The sequence below is a fragment of the Lolium perenne genome, chromosome 3 (genome assembly GCF_019359855.2).
Source record: "Lolium perenne isolate Kyuss_39 chromosome 3, Kyuss_2.0, whole genome shotgun sequence".
Taxonomy (NCBI): domain Eukaryota; kingdom Viridiplantae; phylum Streptophyta; class Magnoliopsida; order Poales; family Poaceae; genus Lolium; species Lolium perenne.
Window position 1 is genome coordinate 213,605,279 of NC_067246.2, and position 20,345 is coordinate 213,625,623.

Here is a 20,345-nt window from a genome sequence, read left to right on the forward strand (position 1 = left end):
CCTCGTGAGCGTGGGGTCTATAGTTAGTAAGTGATATAATGAAAAATGGATTAGTAATTTTCATGTGATTTGATTTTGATCTGACAATGTTCAATTGGATTTTCGTGGTTTGTTATTTATGTGAACTAAACACCCAATCTATAAAATTATGCGTTTCTCAACCTGCTGTATACGCAACTTTTTTTATCTTGTCTTGTTCCTATGCCTTTTCTATTAATCTGTTTTTTTAAAAAACTCATCCACCGTTTTTTTAGGGGTCCACCGCCTTTTTCTTTCAGGTGAAACAATGTACACACTCCAAAACACTTATTCGTTTTTTTTTTTTTTGACTTAGCAAAACTCTTCTTCGTTGGTGCTTCACGGGCCGTCAAATCGTGGATGGCTACAACTCATGCCAACATCCGCGGACCCGTATCATAAAACGACCAACTTTTCCCGGCCCGCCTCTCCAGTCCCGCGGAAGCCCATCCCATCAGTCCGACCAAATGCCTCGCAAAGCGAAAGCCGCGGAGCCTACCCGGCGGTCCAAGGGCAAAAAAGATCATCCGCCCCACGCGCCGACCCAAGCGGCCGCCGCCAACGCCACCGCAGCCGCCGCCGGCATGGAGGCCGCCGCAGCGACCGCCGGGGTCTGCGTCTACGACACCCTCCCCGGTCTAACCCTAGACTTCTCTCCGGAGGAGGCCCTCGACGCGGCGGAGCCCCAGCCGTCCTCCTACCCCGCCGCCGCCGCGGAGGACGCGACCGCGACCTACGCCGTCTTCCGCAATGAGATTACTGCGGCCGGGGACGCCCTCGTTGACATACCCGCTACCGATTTCTTCTCCCTCGACGTCTCGGCGGCTGGTAAGGCCGTTCCGGCCTCCCCGTCGTCGTCGGTGGCGTGGCCTGCCGGGGCGGCGACGCCCTCGAGCTCCCTCGCTAAGGCGGAGCAGCCGGCGCAGGGGTCGGAGCGCGCGTGGTTCCGAGGAGGCAGGCGGTTCAGAAGCCCCATGTTGCAGCTACACAAAGGTTAGGAACCTTGGCATTATTACTGCCTAGAACTTACTGTCCTTAATGAAGTTTCTGGTGTTGATGTGCTTAGAAATTGTATGCACCCATAGTTCTCCTCGAATTTCCCCCGGTGGCAAGTGACTGAAGAGTGGTAGTTATGAAATGCACACATTTGGGGGGTGGTGATATGTTGTGTATGGAAAGTGATTTGAACCGTTTTGTTTGTTACAGTACAAAAAATACCGAGGAGGATATCGTACCGAGTTATCAGTAATTTGGAACACCAACTTGATGCATTTAGAAAACAGGAAATAGCCATTGCAGTTTGTGCACTAATGGACCACTCAAATATTGTCGCATTGTCTGCATCATTGATAAATTAGCATTGCCACACCTTTTTACATCTAAAACATGTACAGAAATGCTCATCATAACTAATGTGGCAAACAGCCCTGTTACTTTGCTTATTTAGGCTCGCCAATCACATTTGATTTGATGTTTAAGAGCTTACATGGTAAAACTTGGGTTCGTTAGAAACTTATATTATATTTTTTTTAGCTGCAAAATTTGTCTGCTGAGATACTGAAGTATTGCGTATCTGTTGCAGAGATTCTTGACTTCTGTGATTTTATCTCACCTTCCGCCGAAGAGGAATCTTCACGGACGGCTGCTGTGCAAGCTGTCTCTGATGTTGTCAAGCATATATGGCCTCATTGCAAGGCATCATAACATTCTCTCTCTCTCTCTCTCTCTCTCTCTCTCTCTCTCTCTCTGTGTGTGTGTGTTTGTGCGTGTGTGTGTGTTTATAGCCACATGTCATTTTGGTAATTCTTGATTTTGCGTGGCAGGTTGAAGTCTTCGGATCTTTCAGAACAGGGCTTTATCTACCAACAAGTGATATTGATGTAAGAGTACTTGCTCTCATACTCTCTTAAATTTCAGCACTTCACTTCCTCTGCCATCTTGTCTGTATTTTGTCAACTTTTAGGGCTATTAATAAGTGTATTTTGTAGAGTAAAAAACACATGTATTTTGTAAGTGTACAACTCTTCAGTTGCAACTTGCATGCATTCACAATTATTTAGCTCATTTTCGTCAATCATTCTCCTTTCCCCTTTCTCCTCCTCCTCACCGGATGAGGGCTGGTGTCTAGTATGTGTGCTCCTCCCGCGTGGCATGGCAGATCCGTTCAGCACGACATAATGACAGGCGGGGCCGAACCAGTTGACATGCTTTTTTTTCCCCTAAACCAACCTGACCTGGTCTGAAGTTCGAACTTACCCCTGGTCCCGAGTGCAACATCCAAAGTGCAACTAATGACAGTACCTGGTCCGAAGTGCAATTCACTGCAATAAAAATCCAAGAATCATCACACGGTGTGTGTGGTAAGTAATCTCAAACAAACATACTAGAATCTTAGCAAAAGATTTATTTAGTGTAAGTAATATTTATGGAGAAAAAAAGGACAAATTCAATATAGTACAGGTGGAGTTCCCACACTGTTTTTCCAACTGCAGAAAGCAGCAGGGCTATAACATATAGGAGAAAATGAGATTGAGTACACCGAGCGCAGGAAATATTGTACTCTACTAGTCCAGGACAGCAGTACATTGTCACTGTTTCTCGGGACCAATGTTCACCTACCAATTGCACTTGTCAATTCATACCGAAACTGGTAGGGTATTTTTTTTTTCGAGAAAACGCGAAGCTTGCTTCATTGCATTGATAGAGAAGAACAGTCTTCAAGCCTAAGACAAGCCGAAACACCTGACCACTCAAGACAAGATCAAACCCAAAGGCCCTAAGACAAACATTACAACAAACGCCACCAAACCAGCATCAGCCTAGATGCCATCCATACAAGTGCACAAGACGCAACCGACCCACCAATCCTAGATAGCATGGCAAGCCAACAGCATTGTGGACTGGCCTCGCCAAAACTGATAGGGTATCTTGTTCTGTTTTATGATATAATAAATTACCCGTGTACATCTGCTTGCAACAATTGATTGCATTCCCAACCTTTTACCTGGAAACACCTGGAAAACATACTTCCTTTGGGGGTGTCTTCTTTTTTGTCAGATAGGGTGTCTTGTGCCGTTTCATGATAGAATGAATTGCCAGGACATATCAGCTTGTCACAAACTACTTACATTCACCTCCTTATTTTACATAGAAACACATGGAAAATACTTTCACTTAGGAATATGAATGTCTTCTTTGTCCTTGTAAGTTCATATGTGTTACTTCTGTTGCAGGTTGTAATATTTGAGTCCAGGGTCAAGACTCCTCAAGTTGGCCTATACGCTCTTGCAAAAGCATTGACCCAAAAAGGTGTTGCCAAGAAGATACAGGTTCCTGTTCTCACCCTTTCTGTATCTAGCGTGAAAGATGTGTATGGAAGTCTTGTTTCTTCAACCCATACTCATTAGCAGGGCTTCAAATTCTTTTGTTGGACTGTTCCTGCCAGTGTATGGTAACTTTCCTGGTTTTTGAATTTTTTTCCCAAATTTGAACTTCAAAATATAAATTGAGCCAGTTCTATTTTGTTGCCTGAACCTAGATTTCTAGGTGTTACCATGGAGGGTCTGCATTATTATTTTCTGCGCTACAGGAAGTACTGCATTCAGCTCACAATGAACACAATTTGCAGCATGCTGTTATGCATCAGCACAATAAATAGGAGATAATTGCAGTAGTTATTTGATTAGTGATCATATAGGAATATTGTACATGCATGTATAAGATGTTCGCGGGAAATCAGGTTTATGGATGCACAAGAAGTAATGGGGAAGCAAATACTGAATTCCTTCATTGTTAAGCTCATCAGTCATCATTCAACTCAGTACAGAACAAGGAGGTTGTTAACATTGCTTTCAAATGTGCTGCGGAAAATTGAACTCAATATTTGTGTGAATGGCTATCTGTATTTTTTGAGTGGTGTTGCATGCCTGCTAGTGGCTACGAAAGAGCACTGTTTATTCCAAATAGATTTTCTCACCTTTTGGCTCCTGCGAAAATGTGCATGTGAATGGAGTTTGCTCAACCTTCTCAGGGCACACGTAAGAACCCAATTCGCTTATTGCTCTACATCCCTACATTTGCACCAGCCAAAATGTTGACGATTTTCTTGTTCATTGGCTTCGACGTAGCACCATCTAGGTGCAACAATACCAAACTTCACTACTGGAGTTTGAAATTCAAGCTCAAACTAGCTGATTTAACAAACTTTGCATTGGCCTGAATCCCAGGTAACTTGCCAGGATCCATATCCTACTCGTAACGAGAGCTTCCAAAGCAAGAAAACCTGTTACTATTTTTTATATTTTGAAAAAAAATACAATTACTCCAGTTGAATTACAATGTGGGATGATATATAGCACCTTGGAAGGTTGCCAAAAGCTGTCGGTTGAGCTTTGGAAGCTGCCACTGCTCGGTTCTGCAGTTGCCAGTTGTTTATTTGTTCTCAAGTTGGTTATGATGTTAATTTTGTTTCTTTTCAGGTGATAGCAAAGGCCCGTGTGCCAATTGTGAAATTTGTGGAAAGAATTAGTGAAATACCTTTTGATATCAGGTTATATTTTTTCTCAAGTAGCTAGAGCTACCACCCCCGCCCCCTCCTTGCTATGTTGTCCAAGAACTTAACGATCTTGTTTTCTTTTCCAGCTTTGATATTGATGGTGGACCACAGGCAGCGGATTTTATCAAGGTACCTGTTGCAACAAAGGACTAGCCCACACTATTGAGGGCATAATTTCTGTTCTAGCTAATCTGTGACAAGACATATGCCCATATTTATCTTCGATCATCTATGTTAGTCATACTCAACACAGTTTTTCCATTTGGTACCATAGGATGCCATCAAGAAGATGCCTGCTTTAAGACCTTTGTCTATGATTCTGAAGGTTTTCCTTCATCAAAGAGAACTCAATGAGGTACACAACTAAATTTGTAGTTTACTTATTCCATAATAATAACATTGTTGCTTTGAATAGTTGGGTTGACAGAGATTATTGTTTTACATTGGTTGCTAGGTCTATACCGGTGGGGTTGGGTCATATGCTCTTCTCACAATGCTGATCACACATTTACAGGTAAACTGAGCTCTGTTTTATCTACAAGTCCTTGCTGCACTTTCTTAGCCTCATGGCCCATGTCATATACTCATTTTTTTTAGCTAAGTTCTCCACACTTGTGCCTCCATCTTCGACAAGTGTGGGCCTTGTTTGCCAAAAAAAGTTTGGCCTGCTTTAGTTATTTTTCTTACGGTATATCTAATGCTGTCCTTATATAGAATAATTAATATATTTAAGTAGCACAATCGGGTCATAAGATGCTAAGAGATGTTTCAAAGAACATTTTAGTAGTAAGGCTGTAAGGGTGGAAAATTATTAAACTGCATGTGCTATTTCACACCTTGCATATTATACCTTTACGCTTTAGAACTTATGAACATTTGATAAGCTTTTCATACATATATTTGTTGGTGGTAAAAGAAAACATCATATCATTCAGTATACTAGCAGCAAAGTGCTGTTGATATATGTAGTTATCTCAATTGCCTTATGCTTTTCCGTCCTGTGAAATTTCTCACTTACATAAAGGCTGGAACTTATTTTCAACCTGATGATAATAAATTATCATATTTATCATTCTGAGGATTATCCTTTTTTGCTAGTTGATCTGGGGAGTGAAAGATATGCTGGGCTATCGACAATCCAAGGAGCACAATTTGGGAATTCTTTTGGTAAGCAATACTTCCTTAATGTTTCACAGTAATGAGAGTTTTTACATTTTTATGCTTTGGTATTTATCTTATGTAAAGTTGCACATAATAGTCATTGGCTCCTGGTGTGCACCAGGATATATTCCAGTGTGTACACATGTGAAATGCTTAAGTTATTTTCTATTTTCTACTTTCGGATAAAGGTACATCACCTTTGATTTGAGGGAGAAACATACAGTATCTTTATTATGAATTTATGATGGAGAAATGAAACATGGTTTCAGCCATTCATACAAGCTTTGTGTTTTCTCCATGCCAGATCAAGTTTTTTGACTTCTATGGGCGCAAGTTAAACAATTGGGATGTTGGAATATCCTGCAACTCTGCAAGAACCTTTTTCTTGAAGAGTGATAATGAGTAAGGCAACTAGTTTTAATTGCATTACACCCACCTCAGTAACATCTACTATGATTCACTCGTGATGTTCATGTTCACTGATCCTATTTCTAATTTGTTTGATAAGCTTTGTGAATCTTGACCGCCCACATCTTATAGCCATTCAAGATCCCATGGTAAGATTGTTGTCCTTGTTCATTTTGGTTGAACTTGATAATCTTCAGTGGGTAGTGTATTTACCTATCTAAATTACTTTCATGGCCTAGGTACCAGATAATGATATCGGGAAGAATTCCTTCAACTACTTCAAGGTAACTTTCGAAGTTCCTTTTTTATCTGTGCACCTTTTTGTGTAGGACATGCCATGGATGTGATACTTGAATAATTCGATGCTATAACTCATTTGTTCTTTCATAATGCTGTATATTCTTACAGTACAGATGCTAGCAATTGATGGAAATAATCTTATGATGGCTGTGCAGATTATTTTAGTAGTTCTCTCTGGCGATTTGATTGGGTTTGATCCTTCCTTGCTTTCTTGGTGTTATTCTAGTCAAGTTTAGCGATGACTATCTGATGTCATCAGTCTTCAGCGATGAAATGACCCAGAATGATTATTCAATCTCTGTAACTTGGGACCATCAATCTGCACTTATCTTACATTGGAATGAGGATTGTATGTGTTTAAATTTGAGGATTGACATCTTTAATGTTCGAATGAACATGCTAGTTAGTTGTCTCTGGTTTGGGGAAGCTTTCTTAATCAAGTACCATAAGGGCACATGAATAAATACTTAACAGCCACAACCTGTCTTGATAACAGTTTGGTACTTCTGCCTCTTTTTTTGCCAAATGCTCCAGTTTGTTCACTTGTCTGACTTTGATCTTTGAAGTTCATTTACATTTTAGCTATGCTGCAACTTCTACTGGGTCTTTGACATATACAAAATACTCTACATGGACAACATTTGATGAAGAAACTTAATTCACGGTGCAGGTGAAATCAGCATTTTCAAAGGCTTACTCAGTGCTGACTGATGCCAAGTTGATTACGAGCTTGGGACCAAACAGGAGCATTCTGGGTGCCATTGTCAGACCGGATTCAGTGCTGCTTGACCGTAAAGGCTGGAACACTGATGGTGCATTAGCTGACATGCTAGCAGAACCCTGGGAACCATTGGCCCAACGGTTTGACAGCGAGAATGATGCAATGTACAATTGGCATGCATTAGATGATGATGAACCACTGCCCAGAAATACTCAACCTGCTTCTGAGGACACTAGTTCATCACCATTGAAGAAACGGAAGTCCTCCAAGTCAAATAAGAAATCTAGAAAGAAGGCAAAGGCTGATGATGTCTCAAGCAGTGATGATGCAGAAGATGGGTCCAGAAATCGAAGAGAGCGCAGTCGTGGCAAAGAGTCGAGACAAAGTGAGAAAACACATCGCAGTGCAGGAAGCAGTAGACGAAGAAAAGGGCCACGAGAGTATGACAGATTTACAAATACACTCCCACAGCACACACACATAAGTAGGTGGTGAGTTGTGTGATGGCACTGATGACATCTGCGATATGTTTTCGGGAGCAACAAAATTTGACTGCTGGAAGAGCTGTATGTGATCAAATGGTGGCAGGCTGGCAAACATTTAAGTTAGTAGCAGCAGTCAGATGCCCCAATGTATCATTTGTTTTATTTGTCTATCTAGTCCTGTTTGTAGTGCTGATCAAACATAAAAATCAGTTATATTCTTGAATCACTAGTGGGCTCGCAAAATTGTTTCAGGGATTTGGATGCTGTGGTAAAGGCTTCAAACATTTGTATTACATCTATGCTGAAATGTAGTGTCAGATGCATATAAAATCGTGTGCCAACTGCCATAGCGAATTGATCATTGCCCAGCCATGGTTGGAGTCTCATTCGAAGGGGCTATGGTTTTATTTTAAGAGAATAAGATCAACAAACTTCTGAAGTTACACATATGGACAGCTTGGAGGATCACGCAATACGTGCAACTCATAATTTTCTTATGAACGAACCTATAGTTTTTGTACATCAGCTATATACATACAACTATGTTTCTCCAACGACTACAGAAGCTGGAAGCCTGGAACATCTTACAACTCTGTTTCTCCAAGGACTAGAGAAGCTGGAATAATCTTACCAGCAAGAAGTGGTTTGTTTAGCACTTCTGTACAGCTCTGCCACCTGTTTTCTCTCGTGAGCTGCTGCTTGTTCTAAAGAGTAAATAAAAACTGCTTAGGCAAGGCAGGCTAGGAGAACAATGAACTATTGACAACTTCGTTTCCAGATGATTAGATTTCTACATCCCAGCTGCATTCTTCTCCAATGCATACAGAAAACCAGATAGATATATAACATTCCCCCCGTTCCCTTATATAAGACATTTTGTCAAGTTAGTTTAGCTTGCCAATACATCTTATATCAGGGAACAGAGGAAATAGGACAGATTCATAACAACTATTTAAAAGCTGATAAGATGATGTGAACTCGTCATATTTTCATATCGCAAAGGCACAAATTCTTCGTCAACTGTCGGTTACAAGCAAGATATGTCCATTAAAAGTGAGGACATATGCCAGCATCATCACTAGACTAATCTACCATTCTTATTTCAGATTGACCCTTCAGCAAAAAAAAAGTAGAAGGATCTGTACCAATCTGCTGGCTAATTAAAAAGGAAGCCAGATGAAATACCCGTGTGAGAGCTGATAGCTTCCAGTTATAGTCATGGAAATAAGTTGTGGGAGCAATGCAGTACCCGTTGTAACTGGCCATTCTGCACTATGCGGACCAGTCTCGTGGGGATGTAACATTACTACCAGCATTGAGCTTATTAACCATGGTGGCATTGGAGTCTACAGGCTGGAGGGCTGCAGTCACCGCTGGGTGAGTCAAATTCCCTACTACATCCTGCGGATACCCTACTACAGTAGCCGTTTCAAACATACTTCCATACGGATTCTTATGCATAACTTGGGAGCCCAAGTGGTGAAACGCCATTGGAGCAGTTGCCGGATGCTGAGGCAGAACAGCAACAACAGTTGCAGGGCACTCGGAAGGATTCTCATATGCGGCGCTGTAGGCTCGGCCACCGCCTTGAACAGCATACGAAGCAACACTGCAGTGACTGGGCTTGCTTGGTTGAGGTGGGTACGAGCCCTGGCTGTGTGGCTGCAGTTGCTGTGGCTGTTGATGCTGGACATTGTGCTCTGCCGCCTGCCTGTGTGGCTGCACTTGCTGCGCCTGTTGATGCTGGATACTGCGCTCTGCTGTCGGAAGCAAAACCGTGTTGCCTTGGCCGTAAAACGAAGGCGCGACTTCATGGTGCTTCTGCTGAGGTGAGGAGTACGGAGACTGCACGACCAAGCTTCTCGGAAGTGCCTCGGCGGTAGCATTGGCAGGCTTCTGAGAACAGTACGGAGGATACATGAGCGTGACCTGAGGAGCACTTTGAGCATGAGGAGAAGATGTTTTCTGTTGAACAATCTGCTGTGTAACTTGCTGAACACTGTACTGCTGCTGCTGCTGCTGTTGCGAGACAGACCGCCATGTCTGCGACTCGTGATGTTGCACAGGCATCTGCAGCATATGATGCTGCTGGAGCGGAGCACACATCTCCGTCGTCTGGCTCGACTGCTGAGGCAGATCGACCGCAACCCTGGGTTCAGGGTTCTGGAGATGCGGCTGCATGACCTGAACAAACGACTCGGACGACTTGTTCTCCGCGGACTTGACATGGCTCTGGCTCTGCATGTAGTACACGGCAGCCTGGCCGGGATGCTGCTGGTCGTGCAAAGAGACCGGCACTAGCTGCTGCAGGATGTAGCCGCTGCCGCCTTGGGTCATCGGCATAGCGGGAGACTGCGTGGCGTTGACCTGGTGCATTGGCAGGAAGGAAACCTCAGGGTTGGGGAATTGTGTGGCATGATGATCGCTGGCGGTTTCCCTTGCCGCTGCGAGCATCGACAGGGGAGGAGCGGCTTCGTTGGCCCTGGCAGGGAACTCGTGCGCTATCTGAAGCTTGGCCAGCTGCTGCTGCGCCATGTCGGCGGCGGCCGGCTCGTGCTTGTCCTGAAGCACCTGCACTGCTTTCTGAACCTGTTGAGCAACAAAAAAAAGTTGTTCAGTTTAAGACGGGTTGTTCTTAGGGTGATGTGAATGTCATGAGAACAGTAATAAGTCAGACTCCCCCGTACGTGGTTAGAAACAGCAGGTCGTGAAAACGTTCCGCTGTAAGCATCATATAGAAGACAAATGTGAATGGTAAAATGCTGTTAGAGTTTGTGAGGGCTGGCTACAGGCTGAATGTGAGTAGCGGGTGAACCAATTTGGTAGTACTCGAGAGGGAGAGCAAGGAATATAATGGGTGCTCGTGCACACGGATCTAGTAATTCTGCAGAAATCCTCGTGAAAGCGCACCTGTCTGATGTTCTTGTCGATGCATCTGAAGTTGACGGTGGCGTCGCTGTGGTAGTCCATGACGTCGCTGCGCAGCTCCCCGATGGAGCGCTCGAGCTTGTAGCAGTATAGCTCGAGCTGCGAGAGCCTGCCGCCGATGCCCTCGAGCGAGTGCAGCAGCCCCTCGGCCTGCTTCCGCATGCACTCCTCCACGGCCGCCATGACCGCCTCCCTCGGGTAGCACGGCTCCTGCGGCTGCGGCTGGCCGTACACGTTGACGAACGTCCGCACCAGCCGCTTGTCCTGCAAATCCTGCTCACCCGCGGGCGGGCGCAATCAGGACCGGCGAGATCGAGGAGCGGCGCGTGGTGGGCGGAGGGAGATCGAGTGATGCGGGCGTACCTCTGCGCGGCGGCGGGTCTGGTCGAAGGCGCAGCGCGCGTCGGGCGGGAGGCCGAAGGCGCCCGAGACGGATGCGGCGGCGGGGCGCGCGGGGGACGCCATGGGCGGGAGGGTGGCTAGGGTTTAGGGTTGGTGCGTTGGGAGGGAGGGAGATTGGGGCGGGGCGGGGCGGGATGGGAGGAATCCGAAGCGGAGGAAGGGGCGAGGAAAGGAAGGAGGGCGAGTGAGAAGTAGTCGTAGAAGCAAAGCAGGGTAGAGGGAAAAGCAGAGCGAAACAGAGTAAAAAATCGTGGAGGCAGAGAGGGGCAGCCAATGGGATCGTGAGATGAGATCGAGGCAATAAAAACTGGATGGATTGGGACGAGACGAGCGGGGTTGGGGGCAAGTGGGGAGCGTGGGTGGACTTGGGGGAGAGCGAGATGCGAGGCCGATCTGAGTTGCACCGAGTGAGTGAGTTCGTTCCTTCGATGTGGCTGTCTCTTCCTGACACACAGGGGAAAGGGGAGATCGGCCATGGGGATGGATGGATACCTTGCTTGCCTAGCTGGACCATCGTTTTCGGATGAGATGACGGTGGTTGGGTCGGGCGCGGCGTCGCCGTCCAGCCTCCCAGCCCGCCTCGTGAGGCATGTGCGTGATTAACAAATGAGCTGCATAGCATTCGTTTTGTCATACATTGATACACAATGCATTGATACACACGGTTGAGAGAGGTGTGGCTGGTATAGACCAGTAGCATTTCAGAGCTGCTGTTGTCACGGAGATTTTCAGATCTTCAGTTTGGGAATAAACTGGATACCCCAGACTGTAGGTTGGAAGAATGGGGCTCGGGATATTAAAAGGGCTGCTTCAATGTGACTAATTTTCAGGCAAGAATTAATTTACTTCTCAGTTCAAGTGATGTCATTACATTTTAGCTACAATCAATATTGCAACTCATAACTAGCACGAATCACGAAATAACTCTAAGGGCTCCTTTGATTTAAAGGATAGGAAAAACATAGGAATAGGAAAGGTATGAGATTGGAATGGCATGTCTACTTGAAACCTATAGGAAGATGAAGTTTGTTTGATTGTAGCAAAGGAATTTTTCCATGAGGTATGAGCTAATGCTTTTTTTCTATAGTAATTACACTACAAGATTCCTATAGGAATTTTTCCTATAAGATATGTTCCTACGAATCAAACAACATGTATAGGAATTTTTCCCATAGGAATCAAATCCTACACAATTCCTATGCAAATCCTTTGAATCAAAGGAGCCCTAAAACTTGTCATGATGAAAAGTAACATTAGGTAACTAGTAACATGCATACTCCCTCCTTATCAGGGCATAAGGCGTAATTTTTTTTCTGTTTTTTGGTCAAGGATTAAGGCGCCAGGTCTCTCCCTCCCGATGGTTTCCCGAATTACCCCTCCGATCCCAGGCCGCACGCGCCCGTCTTCCTCCTCGAGCCAGGTCGCCTTTCTCTTCGACTCCTGCGCTGAATTACTGCCGCCGCCTCGCAGACTCCCTATAGATCATGGTGGCCGTGGCAGGGATCCTCCCCCCCTTCACTCGCCCACTTCCTCTTGCCCTTTCTCCCATTCTTTTCTTCTTGCGGACATCTCCCCATGCTGATGGAGGCTGTGGCAGTTCGGTTCCAAAGGGCGGCGGCGCTCATGGTGGTGGGGGCGGCGTTGGTGGCGCTAGCCGCCGTGTTCCTGGTCTCCCCTTCCGTCCGAGCGATGGAGGAAGGTTGTGGTTCCAGTGTTCCTTCCATGGGCAGCGACCTGGCCATGACCGGCAATGGCGGAACCCTACCGAGGGTGTAGGGCATCCCAACCCTAGACGTGGAACAATTCATCTTGCAAGACAATGCATTCAGGGAGGAACACACAATGAACATGGAGGTATGTGCTAGCGTCAATTTGCATATGCCAGCCTCTGGTCATCTGTAATATCCTAGGTTTAGAGGCAATAAAATGAGAGAACACCAAAGTGTGCATTGCATTCATGCATAGAAAATCCGGGGAATTTTCGCGCTTTCAAATAAAACTTACCACAGTAACTGAAGTTTCACTTGACTTGCTGGAATTGAAGAAGATCATCAAGTCAAGCGCTATAAACTTCACTGTGATCTTTGCTAAAACCTTGTTTTGGGTAGAGATGGTTTGATCTATGGGCTAGATCAAATAGAAGTAGATTTACAACAAACAACACTTTAAGTAAGGATCAACTACAAGATCTTATAAAGGATCTCAACATGATAATTCTAATAACAACACATGAATAATTATGCAACTATAAATCAAAGAACACAATTAATTAAGAAACTATTCTATACTTATCTTATCCATGTCTTCTACTAAATAAATGTTCCTACCATGAGTCACATGGTATATCTTTTCAACTACAATACTTGAACCAAGTCAAGAACACTCATATTCATTCTTCATTAAACCCTGACCATTCCAACATTGTTTCTCAACTCATTCCTATTAAACCTCAAAGAAAGGAGAGGATCCTTTAATTATGTTTATACCATTCATTGAGTAGAGACACATGTTAATATTCAAACCATGTTTAAGTGAGGTAAACCATTAATACTAATCAATGCTATAAGAAGTACAAGTCAAGTACTAAACCCTACTTGACCTAGCTAACACTTGATATTAAGTAAGAACCTCTTTTACTAGTGATCCAAGAGAGAGACAAGTGTTGTGATCATTACAACTTGGTAATGATCATAAACCCTAGAGGGATCCTACTTATTCAAAAGAGTTCAACCTAAAGAGGTATACTCAAGTATATGGACTTATACTTGATCTTGGAGAGAGAACCATGATTCACTAATGAATTGTTATGAGGCCAATATCTTGATCATTACAAATTGGGTGATGATCATAAACCCTAAGAATCTAAGTGAGTGTTTGGACAGAAGTATTAAAGAAGAGAGATTAGTGAGGAATAAGTGGATCATGTCTAATGCATGATCTTACCTTATAAATTGAGATGTTAAGTTAAACTTATACATGTGATTCATAGATCTCATTCTTCTCATGAAATGATAAGTAAATCATTAGTAGTTAATCCAGACCAATACTCATGCCTTGTATAGAGTAGTGATGACATTGTATTTAAACCTTGCCTATCCAAACACTTGAGACAAACATAGCATTGCCTTGAAACAATAATTCTACCTAAGTGAGGAGGGTAACCCTAGCCAATTTAGCATAACCCTAGCTTATGCCCATATCCAAATAATAATTGTGTATCACATGGGTAATCACAACTAAAAACCTAAACTACCTTTGCATTTCAATACAAGTATAATTTAGATTACAAATAGAACCCTGCCGTACCTCATGCCTATTTAATAATTAAATTAGTGAAGTATTCCCAAAACCATAAACCTTGTCATATGGAACCAATCTACATAAAATAGTATGTCCTAACTTGTGTATTATAGATCACAGGTGTCAACCAAGCCATATATACCTAAGCTTAAATGTTATATAAGTGAGTAGAATGAAACCATTGCCCTATTCTACTTTGTTATCCAAATACTTTGCCTAAGTGAACCAAATGAATAGTATTTATAAAGTAACACCACCTCAGCAAGAGAGTTAATCATGGTGAGTTTAGGATTCATTTTAAATAGTTCTCCACATGAAATCATGATCCAATCCATCCTTATTACCATCTACTTTAAACACTAGCCATAATAAAAATTATATGAGAACAATCCATATTGTTAAGCACATCAGTTAAACCTAATAATATTTTCACTATGCACATATTCTAAGTTTCAAACCATTCAAATAGACCTGGTTTCTAAATCAAAAAGGAAATTGAATTAACTAACTAAACCATCTCCATTTTACTTAAGCCTCACAAGATATCAATTAAACCCTAACCAAACTATTTGTTTTAAATAATAAAACCATGCATTAAGCATGATTATCAAATTATCTTGATACTCAAGTATTTTAGAACCTGCAAAACAAAACAGAATTCAAATTTGAATTCAAATATCAAAACAGAAAATAAAAACAGAAAATAAAAAGTTTGAAAAGAGAAAAAGAGGGAAAGTTTACCTTACCTGGCCATGCAGCCCGTGGCCAGCCCAACAGCTGAGCCCAACAAACCAACCCACCAGCACCAAACCCGGCCCACCGTACCCCTTCGTGAGATAAGATCGAAGAAGACGATCTTCGTCTTCCTCTCACACGCGCTCGACAGCACGATATGCCGTGGCCACCTTCTCCTCGCTGCTGTCGATCTCTCCTTGAACGGCCGCGTGACGAGGCGCATCGCTGCAGCCTATAAATACCCCGGGATGAACCCTAGTCCTCAATTTCTTCTTTTCCCCTCCAATTTCTTCTCAGGCCGAAACCCTAGCTCGCCGGCCATCTCCTCTCGCCGGTGATTGGAGCACTCCTGAGCCATGTCATGGTCACCATCGTCTTCCCCGACCTCGACTTGTTTAGCCTACGCAAGGAATCGAGCCGCAGAGCCCTGGAGCATCCTCACCGAGCCATCTTCTCCGACGCCGGCCACCGTCCACGCCGTCGATTCGGACCACCGCAAGCCTCACCGTCAAGCCCTCGGTGCTCCTGGTGAGCTACTCGTTCCGTTGGTGCCCTCGGCCCACTCAATTACGTCCCAGATCATCGTCGCACCATGAGCCCGTGAGCGCCGCCGCCTCGCCTCGCCGTCGATCATGCTCCGGCGACCATTAGGTAGCGGCGATAGCACCAATAGCTTCCTCATCGCATCCTGAGTAGAACGGTAGTCTCAAATCGACCGGGGGAAGCCCAGGTCGCCGGCGCCGTCGTCGACTGCCCGCCGGCAGTGCTGCTCCCGCGCCTCTTTCCAATTTTGACTTGGTCCGCCTTGCGTGGCTGCCACGCTGGACTTGACCCCACGGGTCAGTCTCTGTAGCTAGGGTGCGAACCGGTAGCTTTAGTGTTTTCTGTTTTAATTTAATTCCAGTAAATTGCTGAGACTTTGCAAAATTCTAGAAAATTCATATCAACTCAGAAAATTATGAATAATATATCAAAATGCTCACAAAAATAAACTCTATTCAAATAAAATATAAAATAAAAATGTGTGTCAAAAAAAAAATTCACTTATTTTTAACCTTATTAATTATGCCATTTCAATTATTTAAAATACAATTTGAATTCAATAATTAGTGAAGTTATAAAAATTAAATTTTAACTATTCAGTAACTAAGTAAAATGTTAAGATTAATTTTATTTACCATAATTGCATTAACTTAATTATTAGTGGTAATTCATAAACCCTAATTTGCAAATTACTATTTTCTATTTTCTTTAAATAGTAATAACTCAAGAAAATATTAAAAGCCAATATTATTTTGGTAATTCAAAACTTATTTACTTAAACATCTTTAGTTAACAAGTTAATTATTTTAAAACCTAATAACAATTATTAAACCCTGATTATTAATTAAACCAAAATAGGAGTTACTCTAATTATTAAATCTTGTGAAGATTAATAAAATGTCAAACCATCACTAATTTTGATTCAAAGTAATTAGTAATCACAACTCTATTACCAATTATCATTTTAGGAGATGTACCATAATTTAGAAACCCTAGTTTCAATTTGAGTAAGACCTTGATCCCATTATTTCATGTGATCATTCCACCTTAGAACCAACTCTAAAACCCTAGATATGTGTCACATATGATCATGTGAGATTTACTTGACATATAGAACCCTAATAAGCAACAATTGAATGCATTCTTATGATCCACCAGCATAAAACCAAATCACATGAGATTATCATTTCATGTCCCTATTCTCAATTAAAACCTATATGATCCACTAGTGCCACCTAGGTATAAATCCTAACTTATTAATTGAATTAGTACCATTGATCACTATTCCTATATACCATACCATTAAGATCAACCTCAATCATCAAACCCTAGTAGCACCATAATGATAAACCCTAATACCAATCTTGTGTAGCATTTCACATCACATGCTCCTATTCCACTACACCCTACTTAGGAAATGATAAGCCACTTAGCTTAGAAACTATTAGAGATTATTTGGAAAAGCAAATATGAAGTCATAGTAAACCCTAACTCATAGCAACACCTTGATAACCATCCTTTGATATGATGCTTAGGAGAAACCATAGTAATAAACCTACTAATACTTGCTACATGTAGATCACTTCTACTTAAGCACCAACTAGCCCTATTAGTAAACCCTAATAGCACTTAGCTCCTATTTAAAGTAGTTCTTATTCTTATTTAACCTGTTCTTCAAAAGTTATTCTTTTGAAGTACAAATGTCAATCAAACCTTAGAAGCCCTAATCTTTCTTTGAAATACTCATTAATTCTTAATTAACATGTTCTTCAAAAGTTATTCTTTTGAAGTATAGTATAAGTAATCATCAACCATGTTCCGTAGAACTTAAAATTGACAACTGTTCCTTACATATTATTCCACCACTATTCTTTGTGTGTATGATTGTTATGATGTCTTATATCACTTGATTATGATGCTAATATAACCAAACCCTAATAAGAACCTTGTTTGAGAACCATTCTAAAAGTACAACCAACCCTAAAGAAATCTTTACAACACATACATCCTAAATCATCGAGGTTAGGTTACGCGCGGGACGATTGCATCTCATACTATGCATTATAGCATCTTGCCAGTTCTTTAAACATTGTCCTTACCGGACGATGATGGTATTTTAGCATTTGGAGTTATCACGTATCGAAGCTTTTGCCTGCATAATCTTGCAGTCAAGAAAGGCAAGTTCATCGCTTGCTCATGTCATTTGCTTATTTGTATCAAACTATATGCAAAGTACTATACTTATCACTCATGCATTGAAAAGCAAAGTATTATTTTACAATTATGAATATGACTATGTGGTGGGCAATGGAACCATGGTATGTGTTGATATGGTGGAGGTTCCATTGCATGGGTTATATCACCCTGGGATTAATTACCAATGCCGTCCATTGATTCTAGCGCCGTACAAATCGCGTTAACCATGAGATCTATAATGGCTCTGGGGAAGCCAGCCGTATCTTTTCCCTTCTGCATGCCAACGGATTGGTAGAGCCGGCGGGGTGTTGGAGGCACTACCGTAGGTTGGGATGGCCTTTTAAATCCCCATCCATTAGTGATGATGGCTTTACGATCTATGATGGATTGTCCAAAGTACACCGTGAGTAAAGCCGTATTATCGGGAGAAGTCTACTGGGGGTGTGCGGGTGGACAAAAGGGTGGGTTTGCAGTCGCGGAGAAGGCGGTGTGGGCTTGGATCTTTATACCTGGCCTCACACCTAAGGAAGTGTGAACGGGGGCAAGTCCCTGCGGATGGCAAAAAGGGTGAGATCTCTTGTGGGAAAAGTAACGCACCTCTGCAGAGTGTATCAAATTGTGGCTGTCACTCCTTGTTCCGGGAAGGGAGCTATGACAGCGGCAGAAAGGAACTCCACGAAGTTCTGGTCAACCTGTGAAGACTGACGGGCATAGTTTTCAGAATAAAATAAACCTTTTGAAGAAATGTTTATGAAAACTTGCATTGGCCTATGACTTTCTGGTCTATGGCTGTAGCTAGTGCATGATACACCTATTTCCTAATATGAACTTGCTGAGTACGCTCGTACTCATTCTATCCCATTTGAACCCCCTTCTTAGATCAAGGCAACGAAGGAGAAACTACCGTGGAACTCGAAGACAAAGGAGTCAACTGCAACAAGATGAAGAATCCAATCAAAGAAGTCAATGGAGTCAACTCCTGCATCAGCTATAATGGAAACCTAGACTAGTAATAGAAGGGAACCTTCCCTAATCCTAGCACCTAAGTAGCTAGATTTCTATAGCAAGCCAATTAGCTCTTAAACTTGAGTTAGCAATAAGATAGACTACGAGTCGTTCTTCTGGAGCTTTATATGAAGTTTTACCTCACTGTAAAGTAGGAGGTTGTGTTGATCTTATGTAAACAGTTCGTGTGTACTTCTATAGACATACCTTGGACTCGCATATGTTTCTGTTGTACCACTCTGAGAGATGTAATATGAGTGGAACGGTGTTTCACTTGTGTTATGTCAACGACTTGTGTACTACACCATGCAGTGGTACGCTGGGTCATCACAGCTGGTATCAGAGCAAATGCTTTGACCCTAGGATTAAAACCCTTTAAAGGAGACCTATAGGTTTTGGTAGTGTCTATAGGAAGATGTCTTAGTTAAACCAACTATTCTTTTGACTTGAGATGGGTATTCACTTGAGAATAATCCTGACACACTTGAGTCAATCATTCTTATCTATTTTCTAAAGTAAAGTTAGTTAGTTATCTTGCTTCATTCCAAACTAGAACACCATTGGAGCTTAAGATAATTGGTGGTAGTAGACCACAGTTGGTATACAATAAATGGTAGTCCAAAGAGAGGATACAACCACAAGGAAGATATCCTATTGGAAGAAGTATACCAATACAAGTATAGTTAAGTAAGAGTCATTTAAAATGTCAAATGATTGATGTTAAGTAAGGGGGATAAGTTATATAAGGTAGTATATACCTATGACGAGTCAATCATGGGAGGTAAGGAAGAGTGATAGGAGTTATATAGATTCATTTTACATGATCGAGTGGGTACTCATATATGATTCACTTGAGAATCATGATGTGATGGAGTAGAACATCATAAGTACGATAACAGAAGTATGATGAGGAGTAGGATTTAAGGAATAGTTCGAAAGCTTAGGCCTTAAAATCCTAATAACTGTGCCAAGTATGTTAGAACTGTAGTCCTTAGTTTAAAGAAGGCTTATTTAGAGCATATCACATAGAGAAATCCTAGAGTTATAGGTGGTATATTCTAAACAATCATGTGTTTAGAGTAGACATGTTAGAACTAATTGTATTATAGGAAGTAGTCTGCAATAGCACATATATATGGTATACTATTTTGTTAGTACTTCTAAATAAAACTAGGTTAACTTCAACTATCCCAGGCCATTTTGTTTCAAGTTTGTCTCATTGCAAATGTGCAATTAAGATAAATGTTGAGACAAATAGTAGAAATTCACGTATTTGTGCTAAGTATCACAACTTAAAACCATCTTATGTGGTGTTATATACTACACATCTGAGCCTGATGTTTAGGGATGTCTTACCCAACTTTTATATTCAGGCATATAAGGATGTGTATTATGAACACAAAGCTGAATCTTCTTGGATTTTATTGGATTTTCATTGTTTGACTAGATCCATACGTGAAGTTTGACTTTGATATGCAAATGCATGTTGCAATATCAAGCTCTTACTTGATGTTATAGGTCTAGAGGGTAAAGGTATTCATGTGAGGAAGTGACGAATTCTGAAGATTTTGAAGTCAAGATGAAGGTT

General features: G+C 42.2%; 2 protein-coding genes across 2 annotated transcripts; one reads left to right on the forward strand and one right to left on the reverse strand.

Moving 5' to 3' along the window:
- Window positions 1–462: 462 nt before the first annotated feature.
- Window positions 463–7,941, forward strand: LOC127343291 (uncharacterized). Its single transcript, XM_051369409.2, has 13 exons — window positions 463–1,011; window positions 1,601–1,713; window positions 1,842–1,898; window positions 3,252–3,347; window positions 4,497–4,567; window positions 4,660–4,702; window positions 4,848–4,928; window positions 5,028–5,087; window positions 5,672–5,740; window positions 6,039–6,136; window positions 6,243–6,291; window positions 6,382–6,426; window positions 7,113–7,941. The coding sequence occupies exons 1-13, from the start codon at window positions 486–488 to the stop codon at window positions 7,656–7,658; spliced, it is 1,854 nt and encodes a 617-aa protein (XP_051225369.1). The 5' UTR covers window positions 463–485; the 3' UTR covers window positions 7,659–7,941.
- A 675-nt stretch (window positions 7,942–8,616) lies between these two features.
- On the reverse strand, window positions 8,617–11,111 carry LOC127343293 (uncharacterized). Its single transcript, XM_051369410.2, has 3 exons — window positions 10,940–11,111; window positions 10,559–10,849; window positions 8,617–10,237 (listed from the first exon to the last, which is right to left on the reverse strand). Exons 1-3 carry the CDS (start codon window positions 11,039–11,041, stop codon window positions 8,921–8,923), a joined length of 1,710 nt encoding a protein of 569 aa, XP_051225370.1. The 5' UTR covers window positions 11,042–11,111; the 3' UTR covers window positions 8,617–8,920.
- Window positions 11,112–20,345: the final 9,234 nt, after the last annotated feature.

Coding starts and splice junctions, on each gene's coding strand:
- LOC127343291 (XM_051369409.2), top strand. CDS start 486: ATGCCTCGCAAAGCGAAAGCCGCGGAGCCTACCCGGCGGTCCAAGGGC. Junction 3,348..4,496: donor GTGTTGCCAAGAAGATACAG/GTTCCTGTTCTC, acceptor GTTTCTTTTCAG/GTGATAGCAAAGGCCCGTGT. Junction 6,137..6,242: donor TTCTTGAAGAGTGATAATGA/GTAAGGCAACTA, acceptor TTGTTTGATAAG/CTTTGTGAATCTTGACCGCC.
- LOC127343293 (XM_051369410.2), bottom strand. CDS start 11,041: ATGGCGTCCCCCGCGCGCCCCGCCGCCGCATCCGTCTCGGGCGCCTTC. Junction 10,850..10,939: donor AGACCCGCCGCCGCGCAGAG/GTACGCCCGCAT, acceptor GCGGGTGAGCAG/GATTTGCAGGACAAGCGGCT. Junction 10,238..10,558: donor TCGACAAGAACATCAGACAG/GTGCGCTTTCAC, acceptor GTTGCTCAACAG/GTTCAGAAAGCAGTGCAGGT.